Source organism: Amblyomma maculatum, unplaced genomic scaffold (genome assembly GCF_055883805.1).
Source record: "Amblyomma maculatum isolate TAMU_Amacu unplaced genomic scaffold, ASM5588380v1 scaffold_13, whole genome shotgun sequence".
In the NCBI taxonomy this organism is placed as follows: Eukaryota; Metazoa; Arthropoda; class Arachnida; order Ixodida; family Ixodidae; genus Amblyomma; species Amblyomma maculatum.
In genome coordinates, this window is record NW_028146738.1 from 34,984,413 (window position 1) to 35,008,786 (window position 24,374).

General features: G+C 48.0%; 1 protein-coding gene across 1 annotated transcript in view; it reads right to left on the bottom strand.

The window, feature by feature from the left end:
* The window catches only part of LOC146172553 (nose resistant to fluoxetine protein 6-like), a 101,058-nt gene that overhangs the window by 24,638 nt on the left and 52,046 nt on the right, over positions 1 to 24,374 (bottom strand). The window contains exon 9 of the mRNA XM_084585972.1: positions 978 to 1,146. Within this exon, the coding sequence (XP_084442098.1) occupies positions 978 to 1,146 (169 nt within the window). The remainder of the gene's footprint in view (positions 1 to 977; positions 1,147 to 24,374) is intronic.

Here is a 24,374-nt window from a genome sequence, read left to right on the forward strand (position 1 = left end):
CGAGCGGAGCATCCGGTGGGGACCCACACACACAACCCGGTTTAAGGGCTCACTGCGTCTTCTAATATTGCGCATTAAAGATGGCGCGAATACTCAGCGATGGCTGTTATTTTCTTTTATATATTTTACTTTTGGATATTCGGCTTCACTTAATAATTGTGGCACCCACATTCGTTGTCTCGTTTCGTCCTTGATCTCATTCAACGCATTTATACAACACAGCACTAATAGATAACAGTTCAAATAAAACTCGTCAGAGGTCCTACCCTATCTGTATCGTTATCTATCGCGCGAAAGTTGCCAAGTGTTTGTAGGGGTGCGCAGCCACTCGTCAAGAATTTATTAGGCTTTTTAGCTGCGCCCCTAAGATCTTTGCGATGGTGAGGTAAAGATGACTTGACTTGGGGTCTTGATCTCAATTTCATCGCGGCGTCTGCAGTACTCTGCCTGATGGCTTTTCGGCATGAGCTTTCCTGCAATCATCACACCAGTTCATGTGTGTGATGGCTACCTGAAAACGAACTTCTGGGTTTGGCAACCTTTTGTTAGCGATTAGGTGTGCGTGTCTTTGCTCATTTTACGTTCCTAGGTTCGCTGATTTTAAGGTAATAATGTATTTCCTTATGGCGAGATCTATATTCACGGTCTGCAGTATATCTTTCTTCTTTGGTTCGTATTTATTATTTACCGTTCATTACGATTAATATCAAAACCTACCCTTATGATTACCCTCATGAGCATTGTAACTGTATTTTGTGTATTATGTCTGTGTTGAAGATATACTCTGCATTACTGCTATTTATATGCTCATTGCCAGTGATTTCCTTCGTTTTCTGAAAAGGAGTAGCCGATGCTGCTCCCACGTTATATTTTGCTTTATGTCCGTAGCAATAAAGAAAACTGCTTATATACACTGGCTATTAAAGGTTATCTGCATTCACAAACTGCCGCGTAAAAAAGAACAGCTGAATACTAACCACTAGTGCATCATCTATCCTCCAGTTCCGAATCTGCAAAACGAAGTCCAACCAGTGTTCTCGTACTTCGTAGTAGAATCTGTCGTAAAACTCTTTCGAGTTTGGTCCAGATGCTATCAGAGGCAGCAGGTACATGCACATGATCATGAAGAAAGGCGGAATGGTAGTCCTGAAAAAAAAAAAACACAGTATGACATTAAACGAAAATCTGATACCCACATAACCAAAAAGCTTTTATACCACACCAAACTCCGTGTTTCGTGTGTAGTTTTAGGCAACGCCTCGAAGCGTCCATAAGTAAGCAGGTACTACTTCGCTTTGCAATCTCTCTTGAATAGCGCAAAAAAGGGCTGTGAATAAGCCGCTAAAGTAAGTTCGGACGTATGTCAGTTCCTTTTAATTTCTAGGCATCCACGCTCGGCGTTTTCCTTACTGCCGAATAATTTTGACTGTCGCATCATGGCGTTCCGCTGCGTGCGTGATCTCCTGCACGAAAACTTGCCTAGTAAGTTTGACTCATTGTAGACGGGAAGGAGACATTAACGGCGATGGTAGAGCAAGAGACGCCTACAAACGTACATTACTCTGTCTTCGATAGTTATGTCTGCTTCACTCAAAACTTCCTTCTTGTATTGCGTAGCGTCCCCCACTGCAACGGTTTCAGTACCATGGATTCTAACCTTCTGATACCATTCATTCTCATTCGAATAGTATACTGTTTAGAGAAAATATTCACATGAAGGCTAATCGTGAGACACTTCAATACTGCATAGACGTCCCTCCCTTCATTTCTTCTCTCTTGTGATGGAGGGCGTGGAGGAGGGTTTTAGAGTGAACTGTCAACTATTCAATGTTTCCACTGTTGTTTATTCTTGCATCAGCCTGATATGAGTGATTTTCTCTAGGCGCAAGCTGCCTTATAAGGTATTGTCAGGGAAATGAAGTGTGTATAGCACCGACAATACAATGCTTCGGCCAAAATTTTCGGTGGCCCTTCCATTTACTTAATGAAGACTTTGACATAAGCAAACAGCGACAGCGCGTCCGCAAACCCATATGAAAAAAAAAAAAAAAAACGAAGATTAAACAATTGTTTCGGGATCCTTGAGGAAGTACGGTACCAGGTTTTTCAATACGGTGCAACACAGCGAGAAAATAGATTAGGCGGCTTTTTCACCAGGTTACACACTCGATACGGGCGTGAGAACTGTATGTTTCGGGGTACACTGAAAGGCAAAAACAAAAAAGCAAACGCCGCGGAGTATGAACCATAAGGGCGTGAGTGCCCCATTAGTAGGCTGCCATCACCGTCGCCTTTTTACTGAAAGTCATCCCTTACACTGCCATGTAAAATAACGCGTCTGTCATTTGAATGCCAACCAAATCAAAGATACGGTTCGTCAGATCATGTCTTCTCTCTAAAATTTATGTCTGCTGCGCGTTGACAACAAGACGGAGCGATCGCACCATAACTGGTGATGTACCACGAGAAACGACCGAAAAACGTTTTCTTCTCGTTCTTTTGATTGAGGCAGCAATTTGTCAAGGAGCATTGCACACTAATTGGTTAACTCCGGCGCAAGTTGCTGCTCTACCGATCGGCACCATACTGCGACGAGTAAGCGAACCGACGCGTCCAAGCGTATTTTACTGAGAAGCAAATGATGTGGCTGCCATTTAAACCGGAAGTTGTGGAGACAGAGTTATTCAATCCATGTGTCTTTAGCTTTATTCGGGCCGAAATAGAGGACGTCATTCAGTACTGATCATCGCGGACGATTAGCCGCTTTCTGGTAGCTGTAGGCCACCCTAAGCAACGGGAGGTTCTTTCCAATTGCATAGCTATCTTTTATTTAAAGCAGCCAAGGGCTGTCACCTCGACAGTGCACCGAGAAAGTGCCTTTAGGACGTAGGCCGACTGTGTCGCTCATGAACTGTTCATTTGCGTAACAGATTATTACGCCTCCACGTTATCGCGATGTGTGAGTGGTGAGACTGGCACTGTTGGTCATCGTACCAAAAAGGGGTTCTCGATGGACCAAATATTCTTCTGTTTCCTTCAATTGCGCACCTCATTTAGAAGGGAATCATATTGGATTCATGCAACGTATATCAAGGGTGCCGCCAGTTTAAAACTATTTCAGATTGATGTCTCAAATCGAACTAATATTACGCGCTACGCTCAATTAGCTCAGAAGAAATCGAAATAAATATTGCGGGGTATAATTAAGCTCCGCCTTTAAGGACATTTCGGGATACCCTAATGGCTCCCATCTCAGGCTTTCCTTGCGGATATTCGTGGGCGTAGAAGCACTTCGCTGCTCGTTTAGCCATACTCTGTTAAAAAGAACATTTGGAACATTCTTCTCTGTGCATTGCGATCTCTGCGTGCGCTCTACCTGGCTATCCACGAATGGTGTTCGCTCTTGCTCATCGGGTCCTATTACTTTGAAATACATCCTGATCTTACAAGTCATTGAATTTGTATTTAAAAAACTACGAGAGCTAAATATGTGCGCTATGTGCAGATTGGCTTTACAGGAAGTGTGACCTAATTTTCATGACAGAGCTTAAGAATTGTGCTTCTAAATAGGTAAAAGTACCTAATCAACTTTTCATTTTTCACTTTAAAAGCAATATTGACAAATTGAAGATTGCCACTATTGAAGGCGAGCCACGTTTTAGGAATGTTTTAGGCGACATAAAGGCTTGAAGACATCACCGCACCTAACGAAGCTATTGCAGAATTAAGAATGCAAAAGGCCAATTCAACATTCTTGCAAACACGAATTTTTGCCATTTCTTTCTTCACACCGCTCCTGTATGAAACATGAATGACGGGACCCACATTTGATGTTTGCAACCTATTGTCTCAGAATTTATTATTTATTCTTAAAATTAAAAGCTTCAACGTTGAATGGTTATTTCAGGTAAATAATCGACTAATGATCAAGGTACCAAGCTTTGTCACACACTTCATATCTAACTTGCTGTAAAAGTCTCCTCCGCAGAAATACAGACGGGCATTCATTACCGATATGGAAGGTACAAAGTTTGAGCGTTGCTTTATTCATTACCCCATCCTTATATGTGACAAAAGCGCAGTTCTTTCGGTTTTGTAAGTAGTTTTCGCCTGTATGCGTATTATCCAGAGGACCTGCGTTATTTGAAAGAGAAATGCCGAGAATATTCGCAATTTTGTATGCAAAGTTTGTTCCCTCTTGTTCATGACTGTACCTTGCGTGGTTTGCAACAAACAATCACTTTGTATCATCTCGCACATATTTACTGACATATTTTAAGTTGTGGTATCATGTGAAAGAATACCCAAAAGGTTTACAAATTCTTTTTTTAAACAATCCTAACCAAAGCGATTGCGTGGACTAGAGGCAGCTTGTGTGACATGGGATCCACAGATCTTGGTGAAATGATTTTCCTTTCACTCTACCATCTGAAATGAGAATTGCCCGCCTGATGTGTTCTTGTCATATTTTGCTCAAAACGCCGATGCCTTCGATACCGACGACTGAGTTTCTGGAGAACGACGCATGGTGTTAATAACAACCTCAATTGCCGTTTTTGTGGCATTCACAGACTCCACTGAAAAGTTTCATATTTAAAAGCCTATGAACCATTCTGGAGTTGTGTATGAATATCAACATTTGGTAGGTTCTTACGGAAATTTGAGTATCTCTCGGGCGAACTTATATAGGAAAATATCTCTCGGGCGAACTTGAGGGGTCCGGGGAACAATGGTGCGAGCGTGCGGCTTGAGTTTAAGTATCATTCAGTATAGGCCCTGTTGTGTACTGCGGCGCGGAGGCATAATCGGTACTCCGGCCGTATAAAGCCCTCTCTGCACAGGAATTAGAGGTGCGACAGAAACTTCGACGCACGTACTTGTGACAGGTCTGATGTGCGAAACATTGCCTGATGACGGTGGTGTGAGCCTACCGTGCCACGTAATGAGGCGGTTCTAATCACCTCACTAAATAAAGAAGATAAGAAAACTCCCGAGATGTGCACAAGGAGCCCACAAGAAACGGAAATAAAATGAACACGATAACGTTAATACTGAATTCTCCAGAAAATCCAACGATTGAGCTCGTGTCTGCGTTGTGAGCGTAAACTTCCAAGCATGCTTGTGGCACTGAATTGTCGACGGGTCGTAAAATGGCACAAGATGACGACAAATGGGGGAGTTGACAATGCTTCTCCTTTCAGATGGAGGAGTAACATGGGAGTCAAATCATTCGGCACTCAATTAGATCCTGAACCAGACACACTACGGCTAAACCGAGCAGTGACGTTAATGTAGCCTGAGTAAAGCATAGATTTATTTACAGGGTATACCCCCAGCTAAGTTGCACCGAGCTTTATAAAAACCTACGTGTTCTTCGCAACTGAAATAAATTGAATGTTGCTGGGAGTCGTATACGGTACCCACTGGTATTTTTTCGTTCCGTCTACTTGAATAATTGGCCGACATGAATTATTTTCTAAATATGGCTCTATACACTCAAATGCAAGTGATATATTGGTTTAACGTCATAAAAATACTCCAAGCCAAGTGCTTTCGACGAGCTAAGGGCATACCCTATTTTATTAAAAAAGGAAGCCTGCGAAGTTCAAAAACTGCCACCTGAGAACGGGCTCCATGCGCTTGAATGCGCTTGAATTCACCTCTTTGCACTTTTCATGACAGAGCGCTCTGACACTTGTCGCGAGAAACGCGCCAAGGACTGCTGACCGCGAGGCTTTCCGGCGCGTCGCCTGCACCACTGGCGCTTATCTCCGAGGAAACGGCGTTGTGGGCATTACAGACGCAAATCTGACAGCTTTATCCATTCGTTTATGAGAGCGCTGTAAACACTGTGCATTCAGTAACATGAAGCGGTTTGCAGGGCCGATGTATAAGTTTGCCATACTAGGATCAAAGCGCGTGCAGAAGCCTACTGCCATGACATCAGCTCGCTGATGAGGATGCATAACACAAAGGGCCCTGCGAGCTGTGATGCGTACAAAGTAGTTTAAGCTTTTGGCCGAAGAAAAAAATTTCACATTCGTGATGATATTCGAAGTAAAGTCCCTTGAAAATACGAAAGTAGCGACTTTCTGTGAACTTTGCCGCCGCTCCGCGCCCCCTCGCAGATCCTCCTCTCTCAACTCTTCCATCGGCGCTCTTCTCAACGGTGATTGGCTCCACGGGCCATCGCCGGGAAAAGCGCTAAAAGTTCGCTCTTTCTGTGTTTTCATTTTTAGCCGGCGCCATTTTTTAGGCAGCCGCCGTTTGTAGGAGCGAGCTCCCTGGCATTCCGCGCTTGCACTTCGCGCTATTCGCGCTGTTTTAATGCAGCGCTATGCCGAGCTGCTGCATATTTAATTGCACAAGCTGTCTGGAAAAAGGCTTCCGAGCGGGAAGGAGGACACCATTCGAATAAAAACGTGGTTCAACAACATCGGCCGCAAGAACTTCACCCCGACGAAGACTAGTCACCCCTGCTGCCTCTGCCATGTACTGTGCATTTGTTCCAAGCGACATGAAACTTCTTGCAAGCGCATCACAAAGCCAATAATCTCATTTAATTCACTGACCATTTTGCACCGTTATGCGCGTTATTGTTTTCACTTCATGGTTCCGCTCAATGTGCTATATAATAGCGACTGCTGATGCATACAATGCGCATACAGTAGCCGCTTCAATTTCTGGGCTTAAGGTCTCGCTTTTCAACGCTAACGCGTGCAATGAGGAATATTGTTAATTCATTCATAGGCTCATGTCGCAAGAGCGTGTAGAGGACTCTTTCGCAGAACTTGTCTACAGAGTGTATATATATATCCGCACATCAAGTTTTTGTGTCTTTAGACCCTCGAAATCAGACCTCTTCCTAATCTGGCGAAAATTGGTGTCCAACCTAATTTTAATATGGCGAATTTACTGGTTACGTCCAAATTTCGGTGGGCAGCCCTCAGAACGTAGCCCCAGGAAACCCTTAAATTTGACCTCATCCAAAGGTGGCAAAATTGGTGACCAACCTCATTCGCGTATGGCGAATTCAGGGGTTACCTCTAAACCTAGGTGGGCCATTGCCAAAATTTAGCTCTCTGGACCCCCGAAGTTTGACCTCATCTAAATTTGACGAAAATTGGTGTGCAATCCAATTTGCGTAAGGCGAATTTAGTGGTGACCTCCACACCTAGGTGGCCTATTCCCAAAATTTAGCTCTCTGGACCCCCGAAATTTGTCCTCGTCCGAATTTGACCAAAATTGGTGTCCGACCTATTTGAGTATGGGGAATTCAGTGGTAATCTGTAAATTTAGGAGGGCCACCCCCGAAATGTAGCCCTCTGAATCCCCAAAATTTGACCTGGTCTGTGTCTGACCGACAATTGGGGCCTATAACCTAATTTGGGTATGGCCAACTCAGTCTTGACTTTCAAATTTAGGTGGGCCTCCTTAATTATTTGCCTAGTTAACGGGCGTCATGTCCATTTTCGTAGCGTAGAGCAGCCGTCGTCCTTGGACCCGAGAGGTCTAGTGTGTACAAAGAAAACAATGCTGTCTGGTCTTGAGCTGATATAGGAGTATTTTGTATGTGCACACCTTGTCGCAGGCCTGTAGTTCCACATTTTGCCACTGAAAGAGTTGAAAGCGTTCTGAGTCACGTCATTTAGTCTAGTCAAAGAAAAGAAAAAAATATTGATCATACTAAAATTAGGGTTGACAGCAATGTCGATGAACTTCCGACCAGGTCAAGTATCGGTGGTCCACAGGGCCAAATTTTGGGGTACGGATGACGGGAAATCGGTGCCCTGATCTTTGCTCTCGGTTTTGGCTCGACGTCACTTCAAGGCCGCCGACAACAGGAGCTAGATCCGTTTCATGCTTAACAGAAAAAAGTTGATATTCGATCGTTTTGAAGCAGCCGCGAAAATTCTTAACTACGCAAACAACTAACAAGCTTCATGTTCACTGCGCAGCACCAAACTCAGTCTAAACGTTATTGAAAATTTTTAGGATGACCATCAAAGCATTTGTTCCAGCTTGTTGCTAGCAACCATCACATTAATGAAACTCCGCTCGTTAACAACTGCAGAAACTTTATTTCCGCCAAAATTAGTTTGATGTGAATCTACATTTAACTGAGCATCGGTATGTTGAGAATATTCAGCAATGTTTGCATATATAGTAAATAATATTATTAATATATTATGCCGTGTTGAGAGACACGGTATTGAAAAGTCAAAAAGAATGTGAGGTGTATGCAGCAAGCGGTTTTTGTTCAAGCGGCAAGCGTTTGTAATTTGCACTTTGATTGCGCGTACGAGACGCTAACTTATGGGGCTCGCGGTACAGTCAAGCGAGTCGCATGTCTTTCTTGTGTCTTTATTCGATAACAGAGCGTGGAAAAAACGCAAAGTAGGAGCGCGCGCGAGTGCCAGCCAATTTCCCGGACGGCGAAGGAGCGCTGCCCCCAAAAGCATGCCGTGTGCAGCGCGTGCAGCCCGCGGGCGAGAATATTCGAGGAGGAAAGTGCCGGAGTGGAGGAGAATGTCGCTGTTTTCAAATTATCAAGTGCCTTTCATTCTAAGTTGCTTTTAGCGACCTCCCTCGGTCATTTAGTGTCTGCTGCGCTGGTAGCCAAGGTCGAGGGCGAAGTGTTTTATCACGCGGAATGGGTGCGACAGCGGCGCCGTTACAACGTTGAGGGTTGCTTTTAGCAAGCGTCTGCGTGCAGTGGTGATTACCGGCGTTAGGCTATCCATATTACGTTGTTCTGGTCGTAATAAAGCTTTATAGCAAGGGCAAGGCGAAAACAGTGCGTGCACGCTGAGAAACGTTTTGCCGGTGCGTCCGCTCGCTTTTGGACAATGCGACAATGTTGCGTCATCGCTCGGCTTCCCGGACACGTCGCAAGAGTGGTTGCTTGTTGTGCGGATACACGTCTGCACGAACAGCGTCTGGCTGCATCGCTTTTTTATTTATCTGTGAAGCAAGGTCGCATTCCGCAAAGCCTTCGTTCGCTCTGCTCCTTTGCTGCGTGTTTTGATTACTGCGTTGCATTATCGCTTTAACGTCAGCTGAATGTGCTTTCGCAGTTCTCCCAAGTAGGTTCACAATGTGAGCGGCATATTTTCGGTAGATGTTTCAAATGATGAGGTTGCTATAAATTTGTAGCCTCAGATTGACTCCCCTTAGCGGCAAAGGTGACGCGCGAAAAAAACAATGGAATCGCACACAGCAAGACAACATTTAAGTTTTGGGAAACAAAGCTGTATCACAGTCAATTTTCACTCCACAGACGCATTACCTTCTTAGAAGTAACTATCCTTGTTTTGAATTTCTTACATATGCTCTTCTATAGAGCTATGCCTAGTAACGCTAGCGTTACAGTTATCCCGTTATCGTTTTTTTTTACATTATTGACAATTAGCTTCTTTGCAAGTGTCTCGCCCTTTTACAATCTCGCCGCGTATAGGTTTCACAAGCTACACTCGTCATTTTATTAGCGCGAGGATTACATGAAGACCATGATAGACGAACAAAAAGGAGTCGCCTTCCTGCAGATAGGTTTGCATTGTTGTGCCGCATCTATGTTCGTGGTCGTGTGTTAATATAAATTTCACACGGGTGCACTTATTTGTACCTCTAAGTGAACTCGCTTAAGCCATGTGATTCATATTCATATGCTTGCAGAATTCACTTAAAGACCCCTTTTATTTAGAGAGGTGCCAGCAGAAATAGGCCACAGAATCCGTTTACATGACGCGCCAGAAAAGACAAGCAAACGACGACAGAGCAAAAACAATGCTACGATGAGGCGGTTTGAGGACGCCGTAATATTTCAGTTAGCGTAAAACCTGACAATCGATATTCGTGTCAAGTTAGCTGAACAGGTACGCCGTCCATTTTGCCGCCTTATCTGAGCATCGCTCTTCCTGCGTCTTTCATGGTATTGCATTTCGACCAAAATTAAAAAGAAAAAGAAATTCTCCGCCAAATATACATCACTGGGACGTCAGGTTTTTCAGTGACATCTCCTATAACGTCATATGATCTGTGGCATCACAGCCCGCAGGGGGCGTCACGAAACTCAAGCCTCGCTCACTCGTCACGAAGGCGTCTATGATACTTTCACTACCGTAATCCTTCGAGCATGCGGGCTGTCAAGTGGTGTTTTTTTTAAATTCGCGGGGCTTTCTTTTTTTACCAACAATAATGGCTATACGCTAAGGACACCTCGTTGAAAACACCTGACTTGAGTTATACTTGTGGCACGAGAAAACGTTCTAATTTACACTTCAGCGTTTACAGCGCGGTATTAAAAATTTAGTTAATGTCGACTAACTTTTTTATATAGGATGAACAAAACGGAAAAACACCAGCGCGTACTTTACTGGACTCCTAAAACAGTCGATTGATTTTTGTCGGGAAGAACGCTCAAGTTTTCATTTTCATTCTTGATTCATTTAGCTGGACGCCTTGTGTATGTCGGTTATAGGTCTTATAAGCCGCAATGATTAAATTCGGCACTATCCTATATATAGAATTATATTGTGACATATATGCCCTGCATTGCTGGGCGTTAAAGAAGACAACGATCAGAAACAGTGACACAGAAGACGACAAAGTGGTAGCAACGTTTAGTACTAGAAGAAGCTTAACGCTGCTGTGATTCTGTGCTTTGTGTGCTGCGTCATCCTTGACTAACCTTCGTGCACTAACCTTGCCACATATCATCTTGGTAGAGGTGACTAAAGATCCCCGTGTGCACACATAAATCCATTTAAGCAGCCGAAAGCTGGATTTGCGCAGTGGCCGCCACCTACCTGGGATCACAACGTCAACAACGGCCACTATTACCTCTGAGGAAGCTCCTACCACCGCAACAACATCGGCGCAACCACTCGTCCTCAAAAAAATCGGCCACCCTTCCATCTTGAATGGCGAAGACAAGACAGATGTTGACGACTGGCTGGATGAATACGAGCGATGCAGCCGGAGCAATCATTGGGACGCGACCATCATGCTGGCCAATCTGATATTCTATTTGGCGGGAACCGCTCGCACATGGTTTCAAAATCACGAACACGACCTGGTGATCTGGGAAATTTGCAAGCAAAAGCTTCACGACTTGTTCGGGAAGCCCATTGGACGGGCTCTCGCAGCCAAATCCGAACTTTCGTCTCGCGCCCAATCCACCACGGAGTCCTACCTGGCCTACTTTCAAGACGTGCTCGCGTTGTGTCGCAAGGCGAACAGCTCTATGCTGGAAATTGAAAAGGTAGGGCACATTCTCAAGGGCATCGCAGATCACGCGTTCAACATCCTCTTCTGCATGGATTGCTCGACAGTCGAGTCGGTGCTTCACGTTTGCCGAAGATTCGAGCAGGCTAAACAACGACGCCTGGTACATCGCTTTGAGCGCCTTCCGAACACGGCAGCCACATCATCCCGCGATGATCTGGCTCCTCTGCAACAGCCTTCTCAGTCCGCAACAATGACTCGGATCGTCAGGCGAGAACTCGAGGCATTAGCTCCTGCACCATTCCCATCTCCAGTGCCTGACACCGTGGCCATGATACAGGTTGTTGTCCGACAGGAAGTTGCCAACGTCGGTCTTTCCTCCAACCCCGTAAAGCACTCGTCACCATCGCATCCTGTTCCTGTAGTGGCAGCTGCAACCACTAGCTAAGCTCCCCCACGTCGCTACGTTAATCGCAATCCTGCAGAGTGGCGCACCTCTGATGACAGGCCAATTTGTTTTATTTGCTGTCGAGCCGGCCACACTTCCGTTATTGCCGCAGTCACACCTTCCCCACACCTCGTTCCTATTACAACGCTGACCATCGGTACTACTATGGACCTCGACGCTTCCCTGCCCAACCTGAACAGCTCCGCCCCGCATATGACGTACCTGGACACTTCTCTGCACACCCACATGAACCTCACACCGAAGCCGTCTCAAGTGTTCGTCCCTCCAGCCGATCTCCATCTCCACGGTCTCCTTGATCTCGTTCACCGCTGCCTCGTCGCAACTCTTCCCCATCATACGCCGGCGCCCACTCGGGAAACTAGGGAGTGCAGCGCCCGGGAGTGACGCTGCATTACCGACTCGGACTGTCAACTCGGAACTGACCCTAGCACCCAGACGCAAGCTCATTGACATTTTTGTGGACGAAGTCTCAGTTTCTGCCCTTATTGACACTGGCGCCTACAGTTCCGTCCTTAGTACCTCGCTCCGTCAACGCCTCAACAAAGTCCTCACACCCGCTTCCTCATCTACCGTTCGTGTTGCTGATGGCAATATAGCTACTGTGATTGGTATGTGTACTGCGAGAATTACCATTGCCGACCGTCATATCCCTGTCCTATTTACAGTCCTCACCAGTTGCCCTTACGACGTTATATTAGGACTCGACTTTTTAACTGCACATTCCGCGCTCGTTGACTGTTGTTCTGGACTGCTTCATCTGGACCTGCCACTCTGTCCTGACAAACAGGCCTCTGATACTTCAGCGCTCCGTCTCCGCTCCTCTACATTTACTCGTCTGCCACCAGAAGCTGCAGTGGATGTGCTCATGTCGCCTTTCCCCTCCGTTCCTGATGGCGACTACATTGTTTGCCCCATAACCGACGTGACACTGCCGCGTAGAATCGCTCTCCTTCATAACATCGTGCACGTAGAAAATAACAACTCTTATATTCCAGTCTTGAACTTCGGCCTTTTTGTGCATGTTCTTCCTGAGGGAATTGCTCTCGCCGAACTGAACCCAATTTCTGACGTCACAGTTGCCGCTCTTTTGCCTGACCCTACTGCTAAAGTGTCGACACAACCTGCACCGTCCCCATCTCCGGAGGCCCGCCTATCAGGAATGGTTGCACCTAATTTGCGCCCTGACCGAACTACAGCACTTACGAGTCTTCTGAATTCGTACAGCGATATTTTCGATTTTGGAGACCGCGCCTTAGGACAAACGTCCCTCGTTACACATTGTATCGACACCGGAGACGCCCGCCCAATCAAGTCGCCATTTCTGAACGACGCGTCTTACAAGATCAAGTGGACAAGATGTTAGCAAAAAACATTATAGAGCCTTCGAGCAGTCCCAGGGCGTCGCCTGTCGTGCTTTGTAAAATGGACAACACCTGGAGATTCTGCGTTGATTACCAACACCTCAACAAAATTACAAAGAAAGAAGTTTACCCGCTCCCCAGGACAGATGATGCCCTCGACTGTTGCACGGTACCAGCTATTTCTCTTCCATTGATCTTCGTTCCGGTTATTGGCAGATCGCAGTCGACGAACGGGACCGGGAGAAGACCGCCTTCGTCACTCCCGATGGCCTGTATCAATTCAAGGTGATGCCTCTCGGCTTGTGTAATGCGCCCGCAACATTCGAGCGCATGATGGACTCTCTCCTGCGCGGCTTGAAATGTACGACGTGCTTGTGCTATCTCGTTGACGTCATTGTATTTTATTCTACATTCGAGAGCCATCTCCATCGCCTTGATGACATTCTTGGCGTCTTCCGAAGAGCTGGCCTCAGCTGAACTCGAAGAAATGTAGCTTCGGCCGACGTGAACTCAAGGTGCTCGGTCACGTGGTCGACGCCCGTGGCGTTGAACCCGATCCAGACAAAATACGTGCTGTAAGTCCATTTCCTACACACCGTTGTACCAGTGACGTGCGTAGTTTTCTTGGGCTTTGCTCCTATTTTCGGCGGTTTGTACCTAACTTTGCGGAGACGGCTCGTCCACTCACCAATTTTTTGAAGAACGATGCTCCATTTTGCTGGGACCACGAACAATTTCAAGCCTTTTCAGCTCTCATTGCAGCCCTCACCAACCCGCCCCTCCTGGCACGCTTCAATCCTTCGGCACGAACGGAGGCACGCACCGACGCTAGTGGTCACGGTATTGGTGCCATACTCGCCCAGGAGCAGATGGGTTGCACTCGCGTCATTGCTTATGCCAGTCGCCTCCTTTCTGCGGCTGAACGAAATTGCTCGAACACAGAACGTGAGTGCTTAGCCCTCGTGTGAGCCATTACAAAGTTTCGCCCTTACTTGTTTGGCCGTCCGTTCTCCGTCATAACCGACCATCATGCCTTATGCTGGCTTTCTACGCTGAAGGACCCTACTGGTCGCCTGGGTCGTTGGGCCCTCCGCCTTCAGGAATACACTTTTTCTGTCGTCCACAAGTCTGGCCGGCTGCACGCTGACACCGATTGCCTGTCCCGCAACACGGTAGATCCCCCACCTGCGAGCGAGTGCGACGATGACACATATGTGTTGGCCATCTCTGACCTATCAAACATTCGCCAAGAGCGATTCCAAGCTTTGCAGCATAATCAATCGCCTCAGCACTGATCTCCTTGATGCTACCCTTGCTCTGTTTGTGCTTCACAACGGCATCTTATACTGACGGAATATGCGCCCAGATGGCGCCGAGCTTCTGCCCGTAGTCCCCGAACACCTGCGTACCACCGTTCTTCAACAGCTGCACGACGCACTCACAGCGGGTCATCTTGGCGTATCTCGTACGTACGATAGCGTCCGCCGCCGCTTCTTTTGGCCAGGCCTCTATCGCTCTGTTCGTCGTTACGTTGTTTCTTGTGACCGGTGTCAGCGACGGAAGAAGCCCTCGGTTATGCTTGCTGGATCCCTGCAGCCGATCGACATCCCAGTAGACCCGTTTTCCCGAGTTGGCCTTGACCTCCTCGGGCCTTTCTCACTTTCTGCGTCGGGGAATAAATAGATTGCAGTGGCCATGGATTATACTACGTGCTACGCTGTCACCCGAGCGATACACACCAGCTGTGCAACTGATGTGGCTGCGTTTCTTCTCCACGACGTCATCCTGCTCCATGGTGCTCTACGCCAGCTGCTCACTGACCGTGGCCGTTGCTTTCTTGCTCGAGTAGTCGACGAAATTCTTCGGTACTGCTACATTAAGCACTATTTTACCACCGCTTACTATCCACAAACGAACAGCCTCACCGAACGCCTCAACCGCACGCTCACGGACATGCTGTCAATGTATGTCTCGGATGATCACCGTGACTGGGATATATACTTTGCCGTTTGTAACGTTCGCGTACAATTCCTCTCGTCACGACACAATAGGCTACTCACCGTTTTATCTTCTATACGGCCGCGACCCTCCCCTTCCTTTTGACAGCGTACTGCCTCCAACCGCTAACGCCAGTTGTTACTTTCGTGACGCCATCTCCCGAGTGGATGCCGCCCGTGTTATTGCTCGCCGCCGACTAGCCTCCTCCCAAAATTCTCAAAAACGGCGCCATGATTCTCGCCACCGGGATGTCCACTACTCTCTCGTCTTGCTCTGGACTCTCACTCGTAAAGTTGGGCTGTGTGAAAAGATCTTGCCACGCTACGCAGGACCCTACCGTGTTTTACGGCCAGTCACTCCTGCGACATACGAGGTCCTTCCTGTACATCCGCCGCGACAGTACTCTACTCCACGCACCGAGATTGTTCATGTCGCCAGAATGAAGCCGTACTACCCCTGCAGTAGTTCGTCCTAGTGCGCACCGGGACTGTGCTTTTCGTGGGGGGGGGGGGGGGGGGGTAATGTGACATATATGTTGTGGCAGCTTATGCTAATTAGTATGTGTGAGGTTGCAGAGGCCCGAGATTAGGTAATCATTGTTAGGCGAGCAACGAAGTGCATGCACGCAAATGGCAAAGCGCAAGGGAGCCATTAGACTGGAGTCATTAAGGCTATCCAAACACAGCCTATGTACACTTATAATTTTAAAGTAGCAGCAATAAATGAATATTTATCTAGAAACTACAGCTTCGGCGTTGTTAATGTCAGCGTTATGAAGAACAAATATTGCGAGCATGGCTCTGGCAGTCGTCAGTTTGCCGATTACAAAGCGTCCACTGATTAGTCGTCCGGTGGTGTTGCGCCAAAAGACCTTCACCTTCCGGATGGGAGGGTGAGATCAGAATCCAACTTAACAGTGTCCAATGATATCAATTGAGACTCGGGCCCTAGCTAAGCAACACATTCCTATTGGCTTGATATTGTGTAGTTTTTCACATGACGGGTGTATTTCATAACTACGACTACAAATAAGCAAAATGTGTGGCATGATAGAAGCACAGATGAAAAACCAATGATAAAGCGCGTCGGAAAGCAAATAGACGGGAACGAGGATCCACAATTGCAGCCGGTAAACAGATGCATCAACACTGTCGCGTTTAGTTGTAGAACGGAGCTTCACTGTCCGCTGAATTTTTCATTTCTTGTTAAGGCAAAAGTCTTAATTGGCTATGTTTGCGAAAACGTATGCGCAAAATGTGGAAGCAAAATATAACGTGGGATATGACGTAACATTAAGATGAGGCTTGTGGTCATGAACGTGTGTAATGACACATGGTGTATGAATGTACTGCCATGCCGAGTCATGTCATATGAGTCATTATAGTTTAGCCATACTCATAGTCATTAGTCATAAGTCAGTCAGACCGGAAATCTAATGTGCATGACTATGAAGTCACCCTCAAAAGCGCTGGGTTATGACACCCTAGGAGCCAGTGAGGGTCCTAAGGGCGGGGGGAGGGGGGGCGACTGCTCCGGTCTCCAAAAGCCTCTGCACACCTTTCCCGAATGTCCGTTTCCCGGCCATCATGAGGAGAGATGGGTTTTTTGGCCTACAACTTGAAGGCTTTTTCGTCTTTGTGATGCGTCAAGTAATCCCCTACTTTTGTACGTTCACCGTGTTAGTGACTACCTTATTTCAAGTAATTTTATGTTCCACAGGTTGGTAGATATACGAGTACGAGTGGTCCTTTCATGCCCCCACCGCTTTCTTGCCTTGGCGCACCGGCGCGGAGACGACAGTGGCGGCGGGGCCATTCACCTGCGGTTGCAGTGGCGAGCAACCTCGTCATTCCGGCAAGGAGCCACCCATTCATGTCTTTATCTCGCAGTGAGACACAGCGATGCCAGCAAGGGGCTCATCTTTTTTTTTGGTCTGCTTGACAAGGAACGCCGAGCACCCCCTTCGCGGAGGGAGCCGAGGGTGGAACAAAGCCTATACCCCGAACTGAGAATCAAGGACGCTAACCCCGCTCGTGAAATGCCCAGGGAAGTGCTTCGAACTTCCTGGAAATCACAGCTGACGACCTGTCTTCCCTAGGTATCAAAATTGGGCCGTCACCTAGAAGCACAAGCTCATCATCGCCACCAGAAGAGTTGACCCTCTCCACAGGGGGATCTGCGAGGAGGTTAGAGTGACACCTCCGAAACTGGGCGGCGGCTCCTCTAGTGACCACGTGTGCCCCACTGATTGCACTGCACCAAATTAACTGCATTTCTCCAGCTAGGAAACAGCGGTGCTCCTGATCATCGATCGATATCTTAGGCGCCGGCCAACAATATCGAAATAACCAGTGTCTCACACATCGTAAGTAATATTTTTTTTCTCATCGCATATTTAGTTATTTATTTGTAGTACCCTCAAGGGTAAATACATTTATATGGGAGAGGCGATCATAAGACATCGGGAAAAACAGAAATCATAAAGCGATATAGTAATAACACCGGGAATACAATTGATAGATGGGTTAAGAAATGTGCCAAACTACAGGAAGTGTAAAGCATTGTATAAAGTCGTTAATAGAAAGATGACTTGAGACCTAAAGGAGCAATGGTAACAAAAGGAAACTAACAAAAATTTGCGCAATAGGGCTATAACAACAAGGAAGAAAGTGAATAGCAATAACGTCATTCAAGAGTAGCATACCGAGATATTTAAGATATTTTTGAATATCTTAAATATTTCTTAAATATATCCTATATATACAGGCAAAATATTTCATTATTATAAAGCTTTTGAAATAAATGATTGAAGATAACAGGCTTGCAAGGCGATACGTGAACATTGTGTTGGTGGTCATGGCTAGCAGAGAAATGTGAAGCCGGATGAATCCAAGATGATCAGAGTGACGCGTTCATATTGTTACCTGGAAACGCGGGACCAAAGTGATGTGCTCACTGACGAAGACGACGACCGAGGAACACGGGCACGACAAAACGTTGAGAAAGAGGACGACGCTGACAGAGTGGACACTGCACGGCTACTGAAGTCTCAGCGTCGAGTTCAGCCCATCGCAGTGCTGTTACATTAAGTACATCCCCGTAACATCTTGGTGGAGGTCGCGGGTTCGACACAATCTGACGCTGGATCTCCGCAGTGGCCGTCACCTCGGAACCGTCACGATGACAACTGACGCGGCTCCATCTACCTCCGCAACTCCAACTGTTGTCGTAGCCCACCCCCGTGACCCTGGCCCATTCTGCGGTACAGATAAGGTCGATGTCGTGGACTGGCTTTCGCTTTATGAGCGTGTTAGCCAGCACAACAGGTGGGACGCCACGCTGATGATGGTCAATGTCATCTTCTACCTTACTGGCACGGCACGCGTTTGGTTCGAAAAGCATGAAGCAGAAATACCCTCCTGGGATATTTGTAAACAAAAACTCCGTGACCTGTTCGGAAAACCGGTTGGCCGTCAACTCGCCGCCAAGAGGGACCTCGCCACACGTGCCCAGACATCTACCGAGCCTTATATTACGTATATACAAGACGTTATGGCCCTCTGCCGAAAGGTTGATATAGACATGCCAGAACCTGATAAGGTGGGGCACATCCTCAATGGCATAGCCGACGATGCCTTCAATCTTTTACTCTGCCGGGAATGTGCGACGGTTGACTCCGTTTTGCAGGTTTGCCGACATTTCGAGCAGGCCAAACACAGATGCATTGCACATCGCTTCGATCTGTTCCCCAACACTGCCCCTACCTCCACGTGCGAGGATCTGCCGACCCTAAGGCAACCTTCCAACACTGAAAATGTGACACGCATCGTGCGTCGTGAACTGGAAGCGCTCGCTCCTGCTGCATCCAACCCGCCCTCCTCGGACAGCAACCTAGCGACGATATCCCTCATTCAAGCCGTCATTCGTCAAGAGGTTGCCAACTTGGGCGTCCCCTATAGCCACACCGTGGAACACCGCAGTTCGAGCCCCGTCCATCCCATGGTCGCCACCGCTACACCCCGCAACACCTACGCGCAACACTACCGATACCGCAATCCTGATGAGTGGTGCACCCCTGACGACAGGCCGATCTGTTTCACGTGCTCGCGTATTGGCTACATCGCTCGCCACTGCCGCAGCCGCTGGACATCACCACCTCGACGTTTTCCTTACGTTGACCGCTACTCCAATTACGGTCACCCCCGTTTCACGCCTAGTTATGAGCCGCCCTGCACCGATACTACTCCGCCTCCTCCTGTGTCCAGTCGGTCTCCTTCCCCGCCAGCCCGCCATTCCCGTTCACCTCTTCCTAGCCGCCGTTCCTCGCCGTCCTCTGCCGGCCGCTTCACGGGAAACTAGCCAATGTAGCTCCCGGAGGTGACGCTGCATTGGTACCCCGACCTGGAAATCCTCTACTGCCCATTTCTTCGCCCTGTAACCTCCTTTCCCTGTTCGTGAATGCTGTTCCCGTCTCTGCCCTCATTGACACTGGTGCCCAAGTCTCGATCATGAGCTCATCGTTTTGCCGCCGCCTCAAGAAAGTACAGAACCCCGCCGCTTCGCCCACCGTTCGTGTTGCCGATGGCAGTACTGCTGCCGTCACTGGGCAGTGCACTGCCCGAGTGACCCTTGCCGGTCATCACATCCCTGTTTTGTTCACCGTCCTCAACCAGTGCCCTCACAATGTGATCCTCGGCCTTGACTTTTTAACAGCCCACTCTGCCCTTATCGACTGCTCCAGCGGCCTTCTTCGTTTGGACCTACCTGTCTACTCAGAACATCCTCCATCTGCACCCTGCCTTCGCTCCACTGAGTTCGCTCGCCTGCCCCCTGACTCTGCTGTTTACCTACCTCTGTCACCTTTCCCGCCTGTGCCTGACGGTGACTATCTTGCTTGCCCAATCGCCGAGGTCTTTCTTGACCGCAACGTCATTCTTCCTCATCTCATCGTACGCGTTACACAGAACAGCACCTACCTTTCTATCCTGAACTTCAGTCTGTCACCCCAAGTTCTCCCCCGAAGGAATATCCCTTGCTACCTTGATCCCCTCTCACAGACTGCACCATTTGTGCACTCACTCCTGGCCCACATTCAAGCGTCCTTCCAACACCCGTACTCTCCACCACAATTACCGACCCTGTTTCCGCAATGATTGCCTCTGACCTCAGCCCCGAACACGCTCAGGACCTGCACAACCTTTTGTTATCCTTCTCCGACATTTTTGACTTTGCTGCCGGTTCTCTGGGCCAAACATCAGTTGTGACTCACCGCACTGACACCGGCGATGCAAAGTCTGTACATCGGAGGCCTTATCGTGTGTCCCTTTCTGAGCGCCAAGTCATCCAGCAGGGGGTCGACAAGATGTTGGGCAACGATATCATCGAACCTTCGAACAGCCCCTGGGCATCTCCTGTCGTGCTCGTTAGAAAGAAAGACAACAGTTGGCGCTTTTGTGTCGACTATCGACATCTGAACAAGATTACAAGGAAAGATTTTTACCCGCTGCCGCGAATAGACGATGCCTTGGACTGTTTACATGGAGCCCGCTTCTTTTCCTCCATCGACCTTCGTAGCGGCTACTGGCAGATCTCTGTTTACGAACAAGACCGCGAGAAGACAGCTTTTGTCACACCCGATGGACTTTACCAATTTAAGGTTATGCCTTTTGGACTTTGCAACGCCCCTGCTACGTTTGAGCGAATGATGAACTCCTTACTCCGCGGCTTCAAATGGACGACTTGTCTATGTTACTTGGATGACGTGATTGTCTTCTCGCCCTCGTTCAAAAGCCATCTTCGTCGCCTTTCTTCCATCTTGGCACTTTTCCGCCGTGCCGGACTTCAACTGAACTCAAAGAAGTGCAGTTTTGGTCGCCGCGAACTTAAAGTGCTTGGCCATTTGGTGAATGCCACCGGCGTGCAACGCGATCCCGACAAAGTTCGCGCTGTCAGTGCGTTTCCATGTCCCCGTTCACCCCGTGATGTCCGCAGCTTTACAGGACTGTGTTCTTATTTTCGCCTGTTCGTCCAAAATTTTGCCGCTGTCGCTCGTCCTCTCACCAATCTGCTGAAGAAAGGCGTTCCTTTCTCATGGGGACCATAGTAGGCTAACGCATTCTCCACCCTCATCGCTATTCTCACCAATCCTCCTGTGTTGGCCCATTTCAACCCGTCTGCCCCAACGGAACTTCGCACCGACGCCAGTGGCCACGGGATTGGTGCCATTCTTGCACAGCGACAACGCGGTCAACATTGCGTTATTGCCTACGCCAGTCGTCTCCTGTCATCAGCAGAACAGAACTATTCTATTGCGGAACGGGAGTGCCTGGCTCTCGTTTGGGCCGTTGGAAAATTCAGACCCTACTTATTTGGCCGACCCTTGACTGTAATTACCGATCACCACGCCTTATGTTGGATCTCTTCCCTCAAGGATCCTGCTGGCCGCCTTGGCCGCTGGGCACTGCGCTTGCAGGAATATACCTTTTCCGTTGTATACAAATCCGGTCGGCTTCACCAGGATGCAGACTGTCTGTCCCGTTATCCCGTCGATCCCCCTTCCTCTACTGACCATGAGTCGGACCCCTGTGTCTTCTCTATATCGGACTTTTCCCACATAGCCGACGAACAGCGGTTGCACCCAACTCTCAGTTCTCTTATCGACCGCCTCCGCACACACAGCCATGACTATTCCCTCGCCCTGTTCTTCCTTCATGGGAATACGCTATACCGCCGCAACATGCGACCTGATGGCGCTGAGCACTTGCTGGTCGTTCCCCAACACCTACGCTCTGCCGTTCTCGAACAAATGCACGACGCCCCTACAGCTGCTCATCTTGGCCTCTCACGCACATACGACCGCGTGCGCCGGCGTTTCTTCTGGTCTGGTCTCTACCGCTCTGTCCAACGTTATGTAGCCGCTTGCGATCTCTGTCAACGCCGGAAGAAATCCCCTGTGCTACCACCTGGACAGCTGCAGCCAATTGCTATCCCGACTGAGCCATTTTCTCGTGTTGGCCTTGACCTCCTAGGGCCCTTCCTCGAGTCCTTATCAGGAAACAAATGGATCGCTGTGGCCACCGATTATGCCACGCGGTACGTGATCACTCGCGCGATTCTAACCAGCTGCGCCACAGACGTTGCTGACTTCCTTTTGTAAGACGTCCTACTACACCATGGTGCTCCCCGTCAAATACTTACCGACCGTGGCCGCTGTTTCCTTTTCCGAGTTGTTGAGGAAGTACTTCGTTCTTTCTCCGTTCGGCACAAGTTCACCACTGCGTATCACCCTCAGACGAACGGCCTTACGGAGCGTCTTAACCGCACACTCACCGACATGCTCGCAATGTACGTATCCGACAGTCATCGCGACTGGGATATTAGTCTGCCATTTGTCACCTTTGCATATAACTCTTCGCGTCATGACACTGCTGGGTACTCTCCATTCTATTTTCTCTTTGGAAGAGACCCTTTACTGCCCTTCGACATTTTGCTTCCCGCCGCTGGCCCCGTCACAACCTATGCCCGCGATACCATCGCCCGAGCCGACGCTGCTCGCCAGATTGCTCGTCACAATCTCACCATCTCTCAAGAAGCTCAAAAAAGCCGCTACGACGCTCACCACCGCGATGTGCACAATCCTCCCGGATCTCTGGTGTTGCTGTGGCTTCCGTGCCGTCGTGTGGGGTTGTGCCAAAAACTTCTGCCCCACTACACAGGTCCTTACCGTGTACTACGCCCAGTGACCGACGTGACCTATTAGATTTCACCGCTCCACTCAAAGTCACCGACTGCTACACCCGCTTCCGAAATCGTACATGTCGCCCGCCTAAAGCCATATTACTCCCCCTCCACGTCGCACGCCTAATACGCACCGGGACGTTGCCTTTTGCCGACGGGGGTAGTATTACCTGGAAACGCGGGACCAAAGTGATGTGCTCACTGACGAAGACGACGACCGAGGAACACGGGCACGATAAAGCGTTGAGATTGAGGACGACGCTCACAGAGTGGACACTGCACGGCTACTGAAGTCTCAGCGTCGAGTTCAGCGCATCGCAGTGCTGTTACATTAAGTACATCCCCATAACAATATAATGTCAACTCGCGTGAACTTCGCAAAGCTGCAAGGCAAGCGGCATGAAAACGAAAACAAGGTTCGCTTATTGGGACAATAGTGAATAATATCTTTTTGTTTCTTTTTAGCAGCCTCTAAAAATGCTTCGTGTTTCTTTTTTATTTCATCACAGAATTATTAAGTATGCTTTTGACGCATTTTTCGTATATCTTTTCTACGTTTGGAAAAGTGCATTCTATTTCTGGTGCATTTTAAATGTATTCGAAGCATGCTTGAAGTATAGTTTTGGCACAGTAATTGTATACTTGTTGCTAGCATGAAAATAAAAGGCGTTGAGTGCATTAGTAATGCTTTGAAGGTCCAGTCTTTGTAAAAAGTGTAGAACCCAAGGGGTCTGCTTCTGAGCTACTTCGCGCAGTTTGTATTGCATTTCCAGTGTTCTGAATCTCCTGATGGTAAGAAGATATTTTGTCGTACCCTTTCCAATGCGAAGGAGTTCCACTAAGGCTAAATCAGCGCCACTGCACTGCTGCGAAGCGTACCTCTTGGGCTCTGCAGTTTTCAAACAGGCTGTATATCTTCAGTATAATGTTGGACCATATTTCATCCCTGCACAACAAGCCGCACATTATAGAGTTCATTTTTAACATGTTGAAATGCTCTAAGCGGGCAAAAAAAAATGCATCTCTAACATAATGCAGAAAGTATGCACTGTTGTACTCCTAGTATAGTTATAATCTATTCATTCTACATTTTAAGTATTGGCACAAAATAACATGAAATAAATATGAAAAATGCAATACATTTGAAATGCATTTTAGCACAGCACGTTTTTTTAAGGGTAAGTACTTTGCATCAAACTTTCACGATCTATACACCTAGACAGCTACTTACGCAGTCAAAGTTAAGCAAGGAATAATGGAATGACCCCGCCAGTCCCTCCTAGATATTGTGGGATGTCGCCGGATAGAGAGAAAGAGGCGGTAGAGGAGCGGGTTCACGAGAAAATCACTGTAATTGGGGGTCCATTGTGCAAAAGATTGTCTCCGACCCCTGCCTGCTCCCGGTCTCTCTGTTCCTCAGTCCGTTTTAGGGGAGGCGCCCACGCGTCTTAGCCACAGAAAAGAGCTCGTAAACTTTAACAAATCTTGTTACAGCTTCCATGAAACCAGCAGAATCCATCTTCCACCCCGTTTAGTGACGTGTTTGGTTATTTCGATAGGGGCCCCAGCGCATCGTCATTGAG